The sequence below is a fragment of the Agrilus planipennis genome, unplaced genomic scaffold (assembly GCF_000699045.2).
Source record: "Agrilus planipennis isolate EAB-ADULT unplaced genomic scaffold, Apla_2.0 scaffold150, whole genome shotgun sequence".
Classification (NCBI taxonomy): Eukaryota; Metazoa; Arthropoda; class Insecta; order Coleoptera; family Buprestidae; genus Agrilus; species Agrilus planipennis.
Window position 1 is genome coordinate 222858 of NW_020438911.1, and position 20557 is coordinate 243414.

At 35.5% G+C, this 20557-nt stretch overlaps 1 protein-coding gene across 1 annotated transcript in view; it reads right to left on the reverse strand.

Annotated features, from left to right (window-relative positions):
• Positions 1-2470: 2470 nt before the first annotated feature.
• The window catches only part of LOC108738842 (larval cuticle protein A2B-like), a 221276-nt gene continuing 203189 nt past the window's right edge, over positions 2471-20557 (reverse strand). Inside the window, exons 2-4 of the mRNA XM_025973491.1 lie at positions 14211-14293; positions 2871-2936; positions 2471-2807 (exon numbers count right to left, since the gene is read on the reverse strand). Coding sequence (XP_025829276.1) covers positions 2547-2807; positions 2871-2936; positions 14211-14293 — 410 coding nt within the window. The 3' untranslated portion in view covers positions 2471-2546. The remainder of the gene's footprint in view (positions 2808-2870; positions 2937-14210; positions 14294-20557) is intronic.

Sequence of the window (20557 nt, forward strand, 5' to 3'; positions counted from 1 at the left end):
AGCTAACCTCAACGTGATAGGCACGTTACCATAATCGAATAAAATAATTCGAAGTGGTCTGTATTCTGTCGAAACTGCCAGACGCCGATCGCGATTTCGATCTTTCTGGATCTCATCAGCGCGTCGCAGACAGCTCCGACAGAATACAGACCAACTTTTGCATGCTGTCTTAACAACGCGTTTTATAAAATACCACAAATAGCGCGGTAAACTCCATCTGTAGTACGAAATCGCGATCCGCGTCTGACAGTTTCGACAGAATACAGACCACTTCGAATTATTTTATCTTCCATAATAATAATAATAAGTTAAGGAAAACGACTAGATAAAAATCATTAAAAACTACAACTCATTTCAAATGGTTAGAGATACGCCCCTTCTCTTTTCCTGGACGCGCCGTGGCAAAATTCTAAATTCAACCATATTTTATCTCGTCCAAACCTGTCCTACTCACGCCTAGTGTGTATTCTTTCTATTCGCACAGCTTTCTTCAAGGTTGCATCTCTAACCATTTGAAATGACCTGTACACCCTTTAAAAGCATATAAATGAGTAAAAGAAGGGTTACAACTCAATTTTGATTATTTTAAAAACAAAATTGACATTCTTAGATGTTTTTATAACTCGTCAATTATCAATGCGACATATTAATAAAGTGGACAACATGCTGCACTACTTTTCCCACTGGACTCACTCTCAACGTCTCTATCTCTGTGGTAATGATGGTGCACATCCGGTGGGGCATCATTCAACAAGGGTGCTTTGTACAATTTTTTTATTCTAAGGCTAGTTTTTAGGTTAAGAGTGGCGAACTCTCATCGTTCATTACACACATTATCCCATTTATTATTGTTATTGTTGTAGAAAGTTGGCTCATTTTTTTACCACTTACTCCGGCTAGACCAATTCAAGGTCAGGTTTAAATTGCATTATTAAATATTGAAGATTATCCCTCATATACAGTTTCATCACGATCCGCCACAAATAATTTAAACAGTGTCAAATAATGCTGGGCACTTCTTTATTTCAGTGGCAATTTGAGATTCTTTTTCTACATGTACTACCCTTATAAATTGTTTAAGGTTGTCTTTTACGCGATGCTTTGATTGTTACCGCTACTACATGGGCCACTTCAAACGATTTCAATTTCTGAAGAAAGAACAACTGGAATTCTTGCCTTTCAAATGAATGTCGTCGGTGGCATTCCAAGTGTAGAATTTTCTGACATCTTCAGACTATAAATAACTTTATCGAAAAATTCCAAGTCACCAGATTCGTTTAACTTAATTAGATAGATATGCAGCGTCACTGTTGTGAGTCGATATTTTGGAAGTTAAGATAGATCTCAAGGCGAATATTAGATGAATGTGATAAATTTACGACGACAGCAGATAAAACCGCCGAAGGAGTTGTAATCACAACTTACTTCATTCCAATTCGCCAAATTCCTCGTTATATTGTTTCCAATGCGAGTTACTGAGTGACTATCTATACCAGTTGGTGAATGAGTGCTTCGGAGAAGGCAGGATGGGGCTTAGAACATCGCACATCACACCAATATTACTATAAAAGACGACTATATTTATCCAGAGTAGTGTTTTCTTATATACACTTACTGTTAATGTAGTGGATGACATTAATAATTCCTTGCAGAGGATGCTTGTACACACTAACAAACCATTTTGTTCACAACTCATTTGTCATACAGGTGCTTAAAAGAAAAAGAAAAATTGATAGTAGAAGTATACTACCGTACCATTTAAAATACAAAGTAAACTCTCTACTTTTTCTTCCCTTACAAATCAGTAGTTTTGTTTTACTTTTATTTATATTCATATAGTACTGTTTTGTCAGTATCGCATCCATGTTATTTAAAGCTATCTCTAACTCCTGCTTGCTAGATACTGGTGTTTTTTACTTCGGATCCACCCATTCTAGTTTGTACAAGAGTTTCGTCAAGGTTCAAGCCCAGTCGAATCAGATCAGAATCAGCCTTAAGAATAATAAACTCATTGATCAACCTTCTTCAAAATACTAATCAGTGTATATTTATATTATTAATTATTATCTAATGAGATATATGAAGGTTTATATGCGTTACCACCATAAAGATTACTATGTCTAATTTTCCATTGTAAAAATTTTCTGAGAAAAGGAGCTGTAAATAGACAAAGAAACCAACGAACACATGAGCAAACTTAAACGGTTTCAGTTTTCTCCTTTTCCTGAGGTACTGAACCCTTAACAAATCTTTAGAAAGTTCATTGATTCTGACTCAAGAAACTTACATATAAGGATCGGCTTCCGTCGGAGGAACTCCTGAAGATGTAGCTAAACCATTAAATAGACGTTAGCGAAACGTCGATAAACAATTACTTTTCAGTCAAATAAAGAAAATAAATAAATGCATAAAATAATTTATCATTACGGTATTTATTTGATTATTTTATTAGTCCTGTTATTACAATTACTCCAACCCTTTATGCCTGTAACAATTGTACAATGTACTCTATTAAATAATTTGTAGAGTATGAAAGTTCAGTAAATTTAAAAATGTCCCCAATGAGTAACACCAACATGACTTTCAGCATGGTGGGGATGTTCGGCATGTCCCAGTCGTTTAACCAAAGCCTGAAATCCGTGATATGGATCGGAAGCGTATTCCACAACTCTCTTCGTACCATCAGCCTCATGAAGCGTATAGGACCCTTTTAAGAATTTACCATCCCTCGTTTCCGTTTGGGCCTTTTTGTCTCCGGTGTGAGGAGCGTGGACAGAGTAGTCGAAATGGTAATGGGCACCATGATGCTTAGATACCAAAAAGGTAAATTAAAATAATATTTTTTGTTGAACTTATGATTGCACACTTACATCATCTTGATCACTGCCAAATACATTTGTAGAAGAAGCAAATATCATAAGAACGGTTGTGGAAATCTACAATAAATGTATGTGTGTTATTCCTCATTAATATTTTCAGAGAAGTGCGGAGACTAGCTTAGGATAGGGAAGAGTGGAAGTGCATGCCCAGCAAGTTTTAGGACTGATGATCGTATTTAGTGATGATGATGATGATGTCCCATTTATGAAATTTCCGATTTCACATCAATAATGCCTACTACGTACAAAAAATGTTAAGTTCTCGACCACGAATTTAACAAAACCTCGAAACATGCACCGCAATTTGACTCCCATCAGCCCACTATCTATATGCGTTCATATGCAGCAAATAAAGTCACTCCATGCAGATAAGATTGATATGAAGTAGTGTACCGTCTTCTACAGATAGGAAATTACAGCTAACTATAGTACTTCAAAGTAGTAAATATCTATTGATAGAGATATATTATATTATTTAATTAGCATTTTCTGACTTCACAGGGAAGTCAATACAGCTCACGTTAGAGTATATAAATTACATTAGAAACTGAGATTACATTCATCAATAAAATTGTGTAGAAATGAACAAATTTTAAAATTAGATACCGTAACAAGATTGTACACCGTGTTGGATAAAAAAATATTTATTCGAGCAAGGTTGTTTACAAATTTGTACCTCTGGTCATCATAAAGATAGCACTGCCAAATTGTATGGTTAATATCTTTTAGGCGCAAGATTACATTTACAGCGACAATCGTTGATAAAATCAATTCCAGGAAGCGATTCAGCTAAGTTATAAACGGTTGGCTCTGATTCCATTAATATTGTATATAAAAGAAATTATGAGTAGTGTCAGCACAGGGCAAAATAGTATTCCGTAGTTAGTATCAGCAATTTCTTATTCTACAATGTACGATGTGGTGCATATCTATTTACAAACAATTCCTTTAAGATTAATTTTTCAAACATTTTTTAAACAAATTGTTCCCAAAAGTGAATTTCGACCACTCGCAGCAATGGTGCTAATGTTTCGAGCTCACAGTGACTCAAAGGGGGAAGAACTTGTTGTAATGAAGTTTCATAGCAATTTTTTATGCCAGAACATTGGTTTCTTACAATCACTATAAATATTTTCAAAGCAATATACTCCTTTTTCTATGCCATGATGTTTAATAACTTAATTTGTTTCATAAAATATTTTACTTTTGAAGCTTTTATGAGATATAACAGGTCAATTGAAAAGTCCCCGGCCTAAAATAGTAAAACACATTTCAAGGGTGATACACTGAGTATAGCGATCCTCCAACTTTTCGATACCATTTTTGTAGTACGATTTGTCCTTTGCTTCAAAATAGGCCTCAGTTTCGGCGATCACCTCTTCATTCGACGAAAATTTTTTCCCAACGAGCATTCTTTTGAGATCTGAGAACAGGAAGTAGTCGCTGGGGGCCAGATCTGGAGAATACGGTGGATGCGGAAGCAATTCGAAGCCCAATTCATGAATTTTTGCCATCGTTTTCACTGACTTGTGAGACGGTGCATTGTCTTGGTGAAGCAGGACTTTCTTTTTCTGCAAATGCGGTCGTTTCTCGGCGATTTCGTCCTTCAAACGGTCCAATAACGCTATGTAATAGTCGCTGTTGATGGTCCTTCCTTTTTCAAGGTAGTCAATGAAAATTATTCCACGCGCATCCCAAAATACAGACGCCATAACCTTGCCAGCCGACTGTTGCGTTTTTGCACGCTTTGGAGCGGGTTCATCGTGTGCAGTCCACTCCGATGACTGTCGATTGGACTTCGGAGTGAAATGATGGAGCCATGTTTCATCCATTGTCACATATCGACGCAAAAACTCGGGTTTATTACGCGTGATCATCTTCAAACACTGCTCTGAATCATCAACTCGTCGTTGTTTTTGGTCAAAAGTGAGCTCGCGCGGCACCCACTTTGCACAGAGCTTTCTCATACCCAAATATTCGTGAATGATGTGATGTATACGTTCCGTTGATATCTGTAGAGTGTCTGCTATTTCATTCAATTTCAATTTACGGTCATTCAAAATCATTTTGTGGATTTTTTTAATGTTTTCGTCCGTAACAGCCTCTTTTGGGCGTCCACTGCGTTCACCGTCTTCGGTGCTCATTTCACCACGTCTAAACTTAGCATACCAATCCTTGATGGTTGATTTTCCTGGGGCAGTGTCCGGAAATTCGTTATCAAGCCAAGTTTTTGCTTCAACTGTATTTTTTCCCTTCAAAAAGCAATATTTTATCAACACGCGAAATTCCTTTTTATCCATTTTTTTCACAATAACAAAAGTTGCTTCACTAAAAATGCTATAATTCACAAACTAATGATCCGACAGCCGTCAAATTTATAGACGCGTCTTTTGAAGGTTAGGACTAACCGAAAATCATATGGATTTAGTTTATTACCAGCTTTATTAATTGTATTATTATTTAATTTGCTTGCATAGATCAACCCCGGTTTGATCGATTTTTCTATCGAAATGACCAAGGTCTGCAGGTGAGAATCGAGAAGTTCGAAATTGTAATTTACACCTGATTATTTCGATAAATTACCGATCACGAACTTATTAATGTCTTTAGGCCATTTTAAAGTGTACAACTTCAATACTGATAAAAAAATTTCGAAGTCGGATGAGTTAATTTCGGAGATTACCAATTACATTGAAACTTACAAACTTACTTATACTGCAATGGTACAGTCAACGGTAAATATTTATCAGTATAGTTCTAGTCACCAAATGTTAATTGGTTTTAAAGTTTCTAACCAAAACTACATTATCTTCCTCGAGGTTTTCAAATTTTTCACCCTATCACAGAGAATAGGTGAAATTCTTTATTTTAGACAACCGCCTACCAAGTACCTATATGAAATAGGAGCTTAAAGTGAGCAATATGACAAACTATGCGCAATATATACAACGAAATAGCACAAAAAAGAAGAAACATATACATTTGTAGACGTGTGTTAGCATTAAAAGCACTGTTAATGTTCGGTGTTACAAACACATCTTCCAGTTTATGTTTACTTTTAGTATAATTCTTAGATTTTATTGCTTTATTCATCTCCGACAATATGGAAATATGTACCCATTTGTATATTTTGTAAATAGATGTTGTTTCCTAGTCGTAAATGCAAAGTCTTCCGACTAGCTAAACTAATTTTATTATCTGGTTTTCTCAGACTTTAAATTTCTCGAAGGGTTGATCCTGAATTGGTAACTTCAGAACCAGATGTACTTTCAGGTATGAACCACTTCTACTTTTTTCCTCCTTATTGTGGGGGTGAAGTAAATTATAAATTATACTACCTTCTGGTGCAATCTGGAGGGATTGCCCCCCCTTCAGTATTACTGACTGGTGGGAATGAAACACCCAAAAGTTTTTGTTTAGATTTTAAACAGGTCCAATTCTCGATTCAAATCATAATCAATTTAAAACCCAAAATATTAACCGAAATCCAAAACAAAGTTATTCCTTATGATTAATTATGATATTCATTAATCGACTTTGTATATGTGTAAATAAAATTGTATATATAAAAAAATCTACAGTCCATTAATTCTTCGAAGTAATTTCACCAAATTAGCAATCGGCGGGATACCGCCGTATCGAACAGTTAATGCCGTGCATTTACAGAAACTGTATGCGCAACAAAATGAATTACTTGGAGCTCATATAAAACTGATCACTTTACAAAGTTGAGTTATTAATTGTTTATAAAAATTTTATTTTCAGGTCATCCTGAATACTTTAAAATTTCATCAAATCGTTCTAACGAGGTATTGTAACTAGATATACTTACGGAAAACATACCGTTANAAAAAAATCTACAGTCCATTAATTCTTCGAAATAACTTCAGCAAATTAGCAATCGGGGGGGTACCGCCATATCGAACAGTTAATGCCGTGCATTTACAGAAACTGTATGAGCAACAAAATTAATTACTTGGAGCCCATACAAAACTGATCACTTTACAAGGTTGAGTTATTAATTGTTTATAAAAATTTTATTTTCAGGTCATCCTGAATACTTTAAAATTTCATCAAATCGTTCTAACGAGGTATTGTAACTAGATATACTTACGGAAAACATACCGTTACAATAAAAAAAAAATGATTATTTACTTACATACTGTTTGAGCCTGGTACAAAAATTACAAACTGAATAAAGTATTGCCTTCTGCATGAGATTTTTTGTATGTTTCTTACATTCATAAGAAAACAGTAAAAGAAGGAGTAGCAAATTATGATCAACCTCGGAAAATTTGGCGTAACTTGAACAGTTTATTAGCAAGATAAGTTTAATTTTCTTCTTTTTTTGTGCAATTTTTAATCTACAGCTTGGATAATCTGGCATTTATTTAAGGGATATTTCTAATACTGCTTATTTCTATTATTTCATGGAAAGTGTGGAAATAAAATACTAGTAAGGGTCTCTTAAAAAATCGAGGGCATTTTCACAAGATGAAATAAATAAATTAATTAAAGATCTGTACTTACCACGATAAAATTCATTATGGACACCTAAACAAGATAAAGAGAATTGCGTCAATTTCTCAACACACGTTTAAACTGATATTACTTACAATGAGATTGATGCAGCTTTTATATTCATAATTTTCACCCTTCCTTAATGCCTTTACTGACGTCACATATTTTATTTAGAATACATATAAACACGTATTCATACGTGTTATGCATGTAAAACAATATACAGTATCTACAGTTCTTTCTTTTCAACTATTTTTCTCTTCGTATCTTGAATGCAAAAGCTTTTTACACAGCTAATTGCATTTCTTCTTATTTTTAATTATGTTTTATTTCGAAGGCAAATATGCACTCTCAGTGGTTACTAGCAAGTGCTTACATATGATATTTTAAACTTTACTGAAAATTACATAATTTGCTTTATAACTACTAGTGTTAATAATATTTTACCTTCAGAGGGCGAATATGCATACAGTGACTACCAAAGCATAAAATGAGTAAGTTTTTGTAAAATACATGAAACCGTATTACTATTTTTAATTGCAGCTAAGTATTAGGAAGTAACCGAAACGCTTGAATTAAAGTAACATATAATATAGAAATTGATCCAGTCTCGCGTTGATAATGCACACATTAAGAAGTGGGCGAAACACGTGTCCCTAGTAGGTATCAATTTATAATGGTATTTTCGGTGAGTCTATTTTTAGTTTAATTAGTCATTTTGTACTTTAGGAATAAATGTTTGTCCAATAAATAGCATTTCAATTACAGTTCAATAGTTAACATAAAAAAGTTTATGCCTACTGCCAGAGTAATCGAAAGTTACTTATCATCATCATAAGGTCGTCAGTCTTAAGACTGGTTGGACACGCACCTCCACTCTTTCTTATCCTGAGCTAATCTTCGCATTTCCCTAAAGCTAGAGCAACCCAAATCCTTAACTATTTGCGAACAGTAATCTAATCTAGGTCTTACTTCTACCCCTCTTAACTAATGTTTCTGCCTCTAATGCGTCTCTGACTAAACCTTCTAGTGTCTGAGAAGGTGTCCTCCCAACCTATCTCGCCTATTTGTTATTAACTTCCATAGAGTCCTCTGTTCTTCCTCTATCTCTTCATTTCTAACCTCCTCTATCCACGGTATCCTCATCATTCGCCGGTAACATCACATTTCGAACGCTTTTAACCGTTTCTTTTCCGCCGCGCCCACCGTCCATGTTTCATAACCGTACAGCGCTCCAAACATACAAGTTTAACAATCTTTTTCGAATTTCTAAATTAAGTGACTTCTTTTTATTAAAGGCAACTCAACCCTGCTCTATCCTCTGCTTTATATCCCTACTACTCCTTTCGTCCTGACTTATCTGACTTCCTAGAATCAAACAATTCTTCTAATTTTTCGTCTCCTACCTTTATATTCGCTGTTTCCCTACTTTTTCTTACTTTGCATACCACTACTTTTCTTTTACTTTTATTTATTTTCATACAATACTGTTCTGTCAATACCGCTTCCATTTTATTTAAAGCTAATCTCTAATTCCTTTTTTCTAGAAGCTATTACTGCTATATAGTCTGCAAATCTAAAAATAGTATTCTTTTGCCCCTCTATATCTACCCCTACGTTTGTACTCACTCATAAAATAATTTCAGTTCGGCAGAATATTATCGATAACTCTACCAATATGTTAAAAACTCCATATTAGAAGCTTAAAACTCGATTCACACATATATTTGTGCGGGCTAACAAAAAAAAAATGTTGGTCTATATTGACCGCAATTTGTACAAACGAACCATGCCAATTTTGTTAAAAAATTCGCATTTGAGGGTGACAACTTCAAAGAGCTCATTTTATTTCTTCCAAACTCAGCAATAAAAAAAAAGCAATCACTATACGACCCAACCCACAAATGAAACAAATCGTCACGAAATAGTGTTTCTGACACTTCCACCAAGTCACAAAATTGTGAAGTTAAAATGTCTGCAAGCCAAATTCCTGTTAGTGCGTAATTAGAATTTAGAATACCGTGCTTTTCATTTCTGCGATGATGTTCTTTTAGTGTCTCGTTACTTCGTATAAAAGCAGAAAAAAACGAAAGAGTAATAAAACCATCTCGTCTGATCGTATGTCAGTTGTACATCTTCATTTTCTTCATTCCAGTAATCGCAAAAATAGAAATGAGGCGGCGTCAGTATACGACATATAGGTAGGTATAAGGTCGCATTAAGATATTTCGGTTTCTGGCCCGTTGGCGTTGCAGTCGTTTTGGGTTTTTGGAGGCGTTGGCTTTTCTCGGGAAGAAACCACTTATAATTCCGACTGACAAGTAGGTGTAGCCAAGCGACAGCGTGCGATGTGGAAACCAAAAATATTGGCTCCTTGACTAGTGTAGAAACGCGTTTATTTACAGCAGCTGATTGACATATGTTTCTCATGCTTCTTCGTGATGCTGTTTGATGTCTTACGGACCGAAAAACAGTAAAAGCTTGTTAGAATAAACCAATAAAACTAAAACAGTACACCCACTACAAAAACGGAAAGTCTAGAATCAGAACGCAGTCTTTGAAGATTCTTTTATTCGTAAACACTTGATTTTTACCATTTATAAATAGTAATCTAAAAGAAACAATTAAAAGACAATTAAGCATCTAAAGGGAAGACTCTGCAACAAATTTAATGACGATAGAAACAGTAACAATTTAATGATACTCTTAATGTTTTTTAGGGAACTCAAATTATCATATGCAAATGGATGTTTTTTGTCGGCAGTAATAATAGATACTTCAAAGTGGAAATATAAAAACAAAAGAATACCAATCTAATTAACAATTAACTGAAAACAATTACGCCTCATAGAACGGAACTAAAAGCAGGTTGGTAAAATTGTATAGACTATGATATTAAGTACAAGTTGATTAAGGATCTCACGCTGCTGCCTAAAGAAACTGAATTTCCGGATTCTAACCGCGTCTTATTGATGAAATCCCCATGACGAATAATGGTAGCGTCAAGTGCTGAATATTTCGTTTCCTATCACGAGGCGCATCTTCAGCAACTTCACGTTGTCGCGTCGCTATGCACCTGTCTCCAAGCTGTATCGAGGTGGTATCCGTTTTTTTTGTTGGGACTGCTCTGGTGTTTGTGGATCTCAAGTGCTCCCTTATTGCGACCCTAGGAAGGAAGTAACTCTCTTTGGCTAATACCTTCGTTAGATCGAATTAAATATCATGTTCTGTGTCCCAAACATTCTGCCAAGACTGATTTGCAGTATTGCTTCAGTCGAACGGACCTTTCGTGCTCTTTCATCATTGTTTCGATGGATCTACTTATTATTCCGATCTAAACTGTTCCACAATTGCATGGTGTTTAGTAGACCCCCTCAGATTTCAACGGAACAACACATCCTTCACTTCCGCAAGCTGATATTAGATGTTTTTATATGCGCGAGAGGCGGATCTAATTGCATTCGTATTGGATATTACCAAAAGATTAATTATAGGTATGGAGTTCTAGATAAAACGTAAATGATGACTGCCAAAATCTTTAAGAGGTGGCAATGAAATGAATCTTCAGGCCAAAGTTCATAAGATTCTAAATTACCTACAATATTCGGCTTCCCCTATTTCCATCTTAGACTTCTGGTTAGCACTAAGGAAGGAATTAAATAAAAAATAAAAAATTAATGCACAGTTTGATGAATTGTAAACATTGTTTTATTCTGAAGGCATGTAAGGAACTGGAACAGTTGGAGCGGAACGTATCGACCCAAAGCAACCAACTTGAATAAGAAGATGAACTTTATCCAAAAAAATTAAATTTACATGGTTTTTGGCAGGAACCTTACAATTTGCCCTAGTATTATTCAATTTGAAGTATTTTACTAAACGGAGAATGACAGCATTTGAGAATTCAAAACCACCATAAGTAGGACACAAACATAATGCTGAGATATGTTAATCTAGATGTCAGTAAGACATATAATATATCAAACAATAGGTAGAATCTATATATGAGTAGGCACAAATATTCTTTTCCGTTTGTTTGGAATAATTTTTAAGTCATTTCGACGACTATCGGCTCATGATCAATTTTTTTTTACAGTTAATCTGTCACCAACCTCTTTTTCCAGATATTAGGGCCTTATATATGTTCTTCATTTTGTTTTTGAACTTTAAATAAGCATAATCGGGGGTAAAAAAAATTGTCAAACGAAGAAGTAAACTATTATAATAAATCATTACTTTTCCAAGTGAATAGGATTCCCCGTTTAGCTTCTGTGAAGAGTTATGTACTAGGAGTTTAGGTGGTATACACTAGATTACGTTATTATGAAAACCGTTTCCCTGATACATATATGAATATATACATACTACAGGCTGTGATTCTACTGAGACTCAGTCAGGACTTTAAACCCTGAGTACTACCTTCCTTGCCAACCGCAGTGATTCATGTCAGATAAATGACTCTATCGGTGATCACACCGAAAGAGAAACAATCCTAGACCATGGCCCTCAATATCTCCTTGAGGTCATACCTCGAGGGTGGTCTCGTTTAAATTTGAAAAAAAATATTTCATTTATAAGAGTGGATAGTTGGAGGATAATAAAATAACCTCGTCAATTCCGTCTGATCTTTCTCATTTTGCGTAGGCTACATCTCCGGTAGTATGATTGTGCAGTTGTCAACATTTCAATTTAAGTTTGTGCATATGGGCAAAGTATTGAAGTCAGCTTTTATTCGCCAGTATATTTTAATTATTATGACTTATCGGTACGTAGGAAGAAAACTATCTTGACGGCACGGTATGTTAAAAGGGTTGCCGTGTTAACCGTTATCTAACTGTCTAACACATCCTTTCACTTTATACTTTATTAATTGCATGTTCAACGTCCGAACACATTATACAACGCGTTATTACTATTCAAAACACGTTTTCGCTCTTAATTGAGCGAAACTTAATCTTCATCAACCAACATCCGCCTACAGTCGCTGATTTTTCTGTAAGCGCCACCTAATCGTCTTTTAATAGCAAGCCGACGCGCTGTTTCGTTTGTCAGCCGGCTTACTTGAACGAGGCGGGCAACGCCAACTTAGAAACCCATGTTTATTCATGATTTCCGGATCTAAATAAGAGCGCATCGTGCCAGATTTATCGCTATACGGACGTACTTCGGTCCTAATTGCTTCTCTTTTTTTGGATGTACCCATTTAAGTTCGCTCTCCGCCACTGGAGACGCTGCCTCGCGCTTCCAAAACGAACTTTTTGTTCTGAATTTTAATTTATCACGAGTAATTAGCGGCAGAACGAGGTTTCGTGTTGCCGCCTCCTCACGTCTTCGGAGGCAGGTGGCGTTCGTACCGGCGCGGCGGGCGCATCGTTGATTATGATTTAAAAGCATTTATTTCGGAACGGGTTTTAATTGTGAATAGCCGGGGAAAAAGATGAATGACGTTTTAAAATTATTTATAAGGATTTATGGATGGTGTTGACAGAACGAGTGGATATAAATATAACCACAACGCTCCCCGCTAGACGAAAGAGGAAGCAATAAAGTTGACAGATCGTTTAAGGGGAGGGTCAATGATATCCAGTGGGTGTTGGAGGACCAGCCGGTGTCATAAATTAACATACCAGCAGCTTAAGTATTAAGGGCGTAAAATGTAAATTTATGAATACATTTTTTTAGGGGCCACATTAACAGAACGGCAGTTACTATTTTTCTTTTTATGTATTATACGTCAATAGCGCCGTGGTCAGTTTACTCTCTACTATTTTAAAGGAATTGTTAAAGTGACAGGTCAATTGAGCGCAACCAGGAAATTCGTATTTTGCTCTAATGAGTCAGATTTCCACCGAACAATACAGAGCACACTATAAAAAGTCAAACCACTACTAGCCTTACAAGCAAGCGGGCACTGCTTCGATTTTCTTAAATTATAACCTACAAATAGCCTTTCGTTGTATTAGCCCCGTCAAAGGGTATGATTCGCTAGGGTTTTGTTTCATTTTTACCAGGTGTTTCGTGGAAGTGCTACTTGTAACTTTGACAAGAGCTCACTTTCTCTAATAAACTTTTCAATGTTTTTTAACCGTATATTAACCAAAAAACTATATACAAACTTAAGGAACACTTAACAATTAACACTTAGAAAAAGAAGAAGAATTAATTTGACGACATAACTTAGCTAGTATAGATGAAATTTGAGGAGACTTCACGAGAGTTTTTCGAACACCTGTTTTTGTACCAAAAAACTCAATTTATAGAGTTCAACCAAAATGGGGTAGGGGTGGTACCGCCACCCTCATCTCTTTTACCGAAGACACTTTGATGATAACAATAATAATAATAAGGTTCTAGTACCTTGCGCGAACAAGTACCTTGCGCGAACACCAGGTTCAACGTCATTTTTGGGACACCTTGAATACAACAAAATCCTTATCTACAACACGACGTTAGTAGAGGCATTTCAAATTCTAACGTAATTTTCTTATGTACATTACGAAAACAGCGACTCATGCACGTAGTTATACAACCAGGAATGAACGGCGAATGTTTTTAGGTGGTTGAAATTGTTAAAATCAGTGAACAGGAGTTTTTTCACTGAACAGCCTAAGACCAAGGATCATGAGATTCTGAACTACCTCTACAGTATTGAATGATATAAAGAGCCCATCGACTATTGAAGTCATGGTAAAATGACTCTTACGGTGACATCACGAACAGTACTTTTTCTTTAGTTGTTGGAAAACATGCTGGAAGATCCTTCATATATCTTTAAGTGATACATTTGGCACAAATTGGTAAAAAGATTACCTGTTTTGAAGTCAATTCTATCCTTCCTTTTAATATGAGTTGATTAAGGATGTGCTTATTTGGGAATGAAACAGAATCCTTACCTGCAACAAAGAAGAAGCAATTGTTAAATTAAGAATTTAGGCACTTATAAATAAATGTTTTTCTTCGAGCAACAGACAATATATGTACAGCCATCTAGTGGTTTTTACTGCTAACAGTAATAGTGCAATTTTTTAACAAGGTATTGTGTACGCGCACATTGATTTCGGTGGTGGAATAAGGACCCAGCAGGACAGAGCAGCGCAACACAAAAAAAATGAAGTTACCAAAACTATGTCGGCTAGATACCTTGATTTATATTCACAGAGTTCGATTTGGCTACCGAATTCTATACACTATTATACAGAGTGTAATAGAAATAAGTGCAGAATTTCAGAGGGTGTACACCAAATGCAATAAGGAATCGCATGGTGAATTCAGATCGAAATCACCAACACAAAACCACTCGCGCCTGAAAGTCAATTTGAAGCAAAGTTTCCACTCGCTGCAAATGATATGGATGCAGCATCCGTTTCTTTATTTGTTACATGAGAGGAACCAACTTTCCCAGCTATTTTGCGTGTAATCAAGAATTTCGTCCTCCACAGCGGGCCGTACGATTCAAACACGTAAATAAGTATCATGGCAGATCATTCTTACAACTGTTCTACAGTAATATACTGACCTACTCCAATGACAAATGCATTTCTGAATTAGTTCATTGAATTGCATATCGTTTAACTAAACGTTAAAAGAACAAGCAGGTTGGGTGTAACATAAAAATTTTGAATCACACTTAATCTAATCTAATAAATAACAAACAATGCAAAATTAGTAAAAAATTATACAAGAAATTCAATATTGATGGAGCTAACTACCAGCTGATTGAATACGGCGTTGCGTTGTACATTTCTTTCCAGGACCGAATTACATTTGTTTGTACCTTCAATTACATTATTTCGAAAAAAGTAAATCCCAGCGGTCATACAAATATTTACTTAATTATTTTGTACTGTCCTATCACTTCTTGCATGTTCAACACTTATTTTTTAATTTCAAATGCATACGTATTAGGTGTGAACGTCTACCTCTGGTTATTTTCCGAAAAATTCGATAATATTTTTTTTACGTTTAAAACCATTATTCCAAAAAATTCTATAGCATAAACAAAACTAATAGGTTTCAAGTTAGTTCGAATATACAATACAGAAAGAGAGATAGGCAAAAAGAGAGGAGTACAGGAAAGGAAGATGAAAAAAGTGTCAGATTACTCTCACCGTTGCAAAGACGGATGGCAGCACTTTAGATAATTCCAAAAGTACTTTCGGTGTAAAATCGGAGAAGATTCGTTCCATGCTTTTTTTCTTTTTTTCCTAGACGCGCGCGATCAAACGCATTAACATTTTGTTTACTTAACCGCTTTAGAACGATCGGGCGGCTAAATGAAAGGAAGCACCTCTTGAACAAACAACGGTTAAAACACAAATGTGTTTTTAAATGTCTCGTGCCATTCAAAGCCAACCGAGATGGGTTTGGGAATTTTATTTGAATTCGGAAAACGCGTGTTTACACTAAAACGATAAATACCTATTTATGTAGATCAAAGAACAAGTAAAATATACAGGGTGTATGCATATGTAACTAAAAGGTGTTAGTCCGTGATACATAGCCCCTATTTTCAAATGACCAGTACTCTAGGTATTTATAACTAAAGGTTTCCACCTTATTACTTTTACAACTTATGTCTATCGTTTATGCTAATGGCGCATCACTTGTCTAGGGTAATAACAGGTTTCTAAACGTTTCTTTGTAAAGTAAATATTACTACAATACAAGTAATTAGTTCTGAATAAACCCTCAAAAAGTTTATTTTTTGAATTTAAGTTTTGAGAACCGAACAGGTCAAATTAGCATCATTCAAAAGATTTGAAGTTTAACATGCATCAAAATGTATAAAAGCTAGGAATTGTATACATTTCCTAGGAACTGTGTGCAATTCCTATTATATATTATGCCAATATACCAGCCCGCCTCTGGCGGGCAGAGACATTGAAGAAGCTCCAGTCTGTCATAAATCTACCTAATAACCATACAATAACATCACTATTGCATTTACATCTCCAATCCTAACCTAACCAAACAATAAGGTCAACAAGGCATATACATCTGCCGATCGCACTAGAACCACGTAAACACAGATAACTATGATTCTCAGTTTACTAATTTATTCATTTTATTCACAGAAAGCATTAGTTTTATACATTTTCTAGTACAATATCGGAATTTCAGACTATTGTTTGGTTAGGTTAGGTTTGGAGATGTATATGCATTAGTGATGATATTGTATGGTTATTAGGTAGACTTATGACAGACTGGAGGTTCTTCAATGCCCCTGCCCGCCAAAGGCAGGCTGGTATGCTGGCATAATGTCTTCGGAAAATATGCTTCATTATGATCTCCGTGTCCAACATAACACATACATACATATGTATATATGAAAATGATCAGCATTATCATCTCTACAACATACTAAACATTCAAGATCATCGTGTTTGCTGAAACAAGTATAACCTCGTCAGATTATTCCAATATCTAACATATCAGGCGGGGGCATTAAAGAAACTCCATCCACCTTATTCCCACGATTCCTAGAAGGAAGCTGAAGAGGGCCTAGTGTGAAGGGACTGCACCCAAAACTTTTTTTTTTACTTTAGCCCTCATGATTTGATGTGTGAACTTAAAGCGTTAACTGCGCAGTGTCCAAAATTAAGGGCGTACATATTATAATCCAAATCCGTCCTAATCCAAACAACCACTTCAATATCGTAATATCACATAATAAACAATCTTTTATAAGAAGCAATAATCATTAGGGACCCAATCTGTAAATCATGCAATAGAACTATCTAAACAGTCAAACCACGTATTTCCCTATTCCGGCTGGATTATTGAAGTAAATGAAGTAGAGGCAGTGCAGAATCTCATGAACCTTGGGCTTGCACAGTGACAACGTTTATAGTTTATGAAGCTTCATTTCTGGTTGTACAACGAATCACACGATTAACAGTAAAGTTAATGTATTAGTAATGAATATAACAACAACATGTGAAGGCTCATGAGATTTTCAACTAGCTATTTCAACGAAAGCTGTTTACTTTTTAACTTATTATAAATATGGTCGTCTGTAAATATCAATATCTTAAATAAAACAAAGGCCAAATTATTTCTGAAGCTGTCGTAGTAAGTACATTGTGTTTAAATTCAAAAATGTTACTAGTTCATTATTTCTTCATGTTGCATTCAGAAGATGAACAATTTATTTCAATTCTCTTCGTGTATATTCTCGGAAACGTGTATCTAACATATGTCGGTCTATAAATATCTTATGCAAGAATAGAAGAAAAGAAAAATTTTCCTCCTATTTCCATTCTACGAGTAAAGTAACATGTTGCGATAGGCGACACAGCAAAAGTAATTTTTCTTAGTTGCATGCATCACCGAATATTAGACATTTTCTGTAAAGTGTTATGATGCCCGGAGCATATATGGAACACACATACATGTTTGTGTTGTATGTAATCAGTGCAATGGATGAATATCGTGCGGATAATAAAGGACAAGTCCTACCTAATTTATATCTCGCGGCGCATGCTATTTCTCATTTCAAATTGGAGGAAATTTTCAGTTGTCGCGAAAACGCAGGGCGACAGCTTCAGGCGTCAAAATTGCACTTAAGTTGTAAACAACGGCGCAAATTGAAGATGACACTGTTTGTTACACATCCACATTGTTAGCAGCAGTAGCTGCTCCAACGGGTATTTTTATCAGATGAATATTTTATTACATCATCATCAGGTTTAGTGTTCCATGCCAAAATTGGGAAAATGGAAACACGAAACACTCTTATCCGCCTGATTACATTATCTTTACTGTTTGATATAAAAAGTTAAAATTGAAGAGTATTCGTCTTATTTACTGCCAACGCGTCAGTTGGCAATTTTGCCTGCAACACTATTGAATGTAGTCTGTAATATCGAAAGAACCATTTTTTTAGGGTTCCGTACCTCAAAAAGGGAGGCGCAGATAAGTGTGAACTATTTAGAACAATTAGCTTAACTTGGCATCAAAAATCTTTACTAGAATTTTACAGAGGAGGATGGCAGAAGAACTATTAAGGAAGGATCAATTTGGGTTTAGAAGAAATAGAGGAACACGAGGGGCCACTCTAGCTTTATAGGTAGCAATAGAGAAAACGATAGAAAAAGGAAAGAACAAGTACATAGGATTTGTAGATTTAGAAAAAAGTTTTGACAATGTCAAATGGAATAAGATGTTAAATATACATAAAAATGTAGGAATGAGAGTCACAGATAGAGATAGAGTGATACATAGTTTGTATAGAGCAACAAGCAGTTATAGAGCTGGAGCAACAACGTGCAGAAGTAAATATTAGTCAAACAAGGATGCACACTGTCCCCGCTATTTTTTAATGTCTACATCGAACAATTTCATTAAATACAAAGCAAGTATAGTGATAGATATACTAAGGAAAAAGATTAGTATGCTTGGAATTGCAAAATGATACTGCAGTATTAGCATCTAGCAAGGAGGAGTTAGAGATAGCTTTAAATAAAATAGAAGCGGCACTGTATGACAATAAATAAAAGTAAGGAAAGAGCGAATATAAAGATAGGAGACGAAAAATTAGAAGAGATGGCTGATGTTAGGTATCTAGGAAGTCAAATAAATCAGGACGGAATGAGTAGCAGGTATATAAAGCGGAGGATAGCACAGGGTCGAGTAGCTTTCAATAAAAAGAAATCACGAACGGTTAATTTAGAAATCCGAAAAAGATTGTTAAAGGTTTATGTTTGGAGCGCGGCGCTGTATGGGTGCGAAACATGGACAGTGGGCGTGCGGAATAAAAAAGGTTAGAAATGTTCAAAATGTGGTGTTACAGGATAATTATGAGGATAGCGATGAGGTTAGAGATGAAGAGGCATTAGAAAGAATAGGAGAACAGAGAACTCTATAGAGGTCAATCAGAAATAGGCGAGATAGGCTGATAGGACACCTTCTCAGGCATGAAGGTCTAGTCAGAGATATAGTAGAGGCAGAAACAAGACTTAGGAGGGGTAGAGGTAGACCTAAATTAGATTACCTTTCACAATTAGTTAAAGATGTGGAATGTTCTAGTTTTAGGGAAATGTGAAGATTAACTCAGGATAGGAAAGAGTGGAAGTGCTTGTCCAACCATCCTTAGAACTGACAACCTTGTGATGATGAAACAACTTCATTATATATATTGCATATGTAGGAACTGATAGTAAATTCAACTAATGAATAATTTAATGTAACTTGAAAGTTTGCCAGGTGTGTGGAAGTTATGAATTGGATCGAGCATGTTTAATTTGTAACATTTCTTGGCACAGCTGCATATTACATCGAGACAATTTAAAAACCACCTGCTCCTTTAGTGCCCAATTAGTACTTTCATTTTATTTTATTAATACATTTAGGTGCCACTAAAGCTTCCCGCAGATATATTTCCTTCAAATACAGTTCTATGTAACACAGTAAGTGTCACGACGGCAATTTAAATTCTTTGGACGCGATTGACTAGTTTCGGACGTCCCATTGTCGATTTTATTAGTGATTTGATTGGTTATTTCCAATTTATAAAAGACATAAACCTTTACAATTTTAGTTCAAATAGCTTTCTGTTAATTGTTATCTAAACACTCGAAAGCAAGGGTCGTGTTTCAAAAACAGCAATGGACTCATCATCATCATAAGGTCGTCAGTCTAAGACTGGTTGGACAGGCACCTCCACTCTTTCCTATTCTGAGCTAATCTTCACATTTCTCTAAAATTAGAACAACCCACATCCATAACTATTTGCGAACAGTAATCTAGTATACCTCTACTCCTCCTAACTCCCGTTTCTGCCTCTGATATGTCTCTGACTAGACCTTCATGCCTGAGAAGGTGTTCTACTAACCTATCTCGTCTATTTCTTATTGACATTCATAGAGTCCTTTGTTCTCCTTTTCTTCCTAATAACCTTTCATTTCTAACATTCTCCATCCACGGTGTCCTCATTATTCGCCGGTAACACCATATTTCGAACGCATCTAACCTTTTCTGCCGCATTCACCGTTCATGTTTCGCACCCGTACAGCGCCGCGCTCCAATCGTAACAACACCTTTAACAACCTTTTTCGAATTTCAAAATTAATCGTTCGCGAGTATAGAAGTAACTTTTTTTCTTCTTTTTTTTCTCCTTTTTCTTTCTTTTTTTTTAAACAAAGCTTGCACGGTATAAA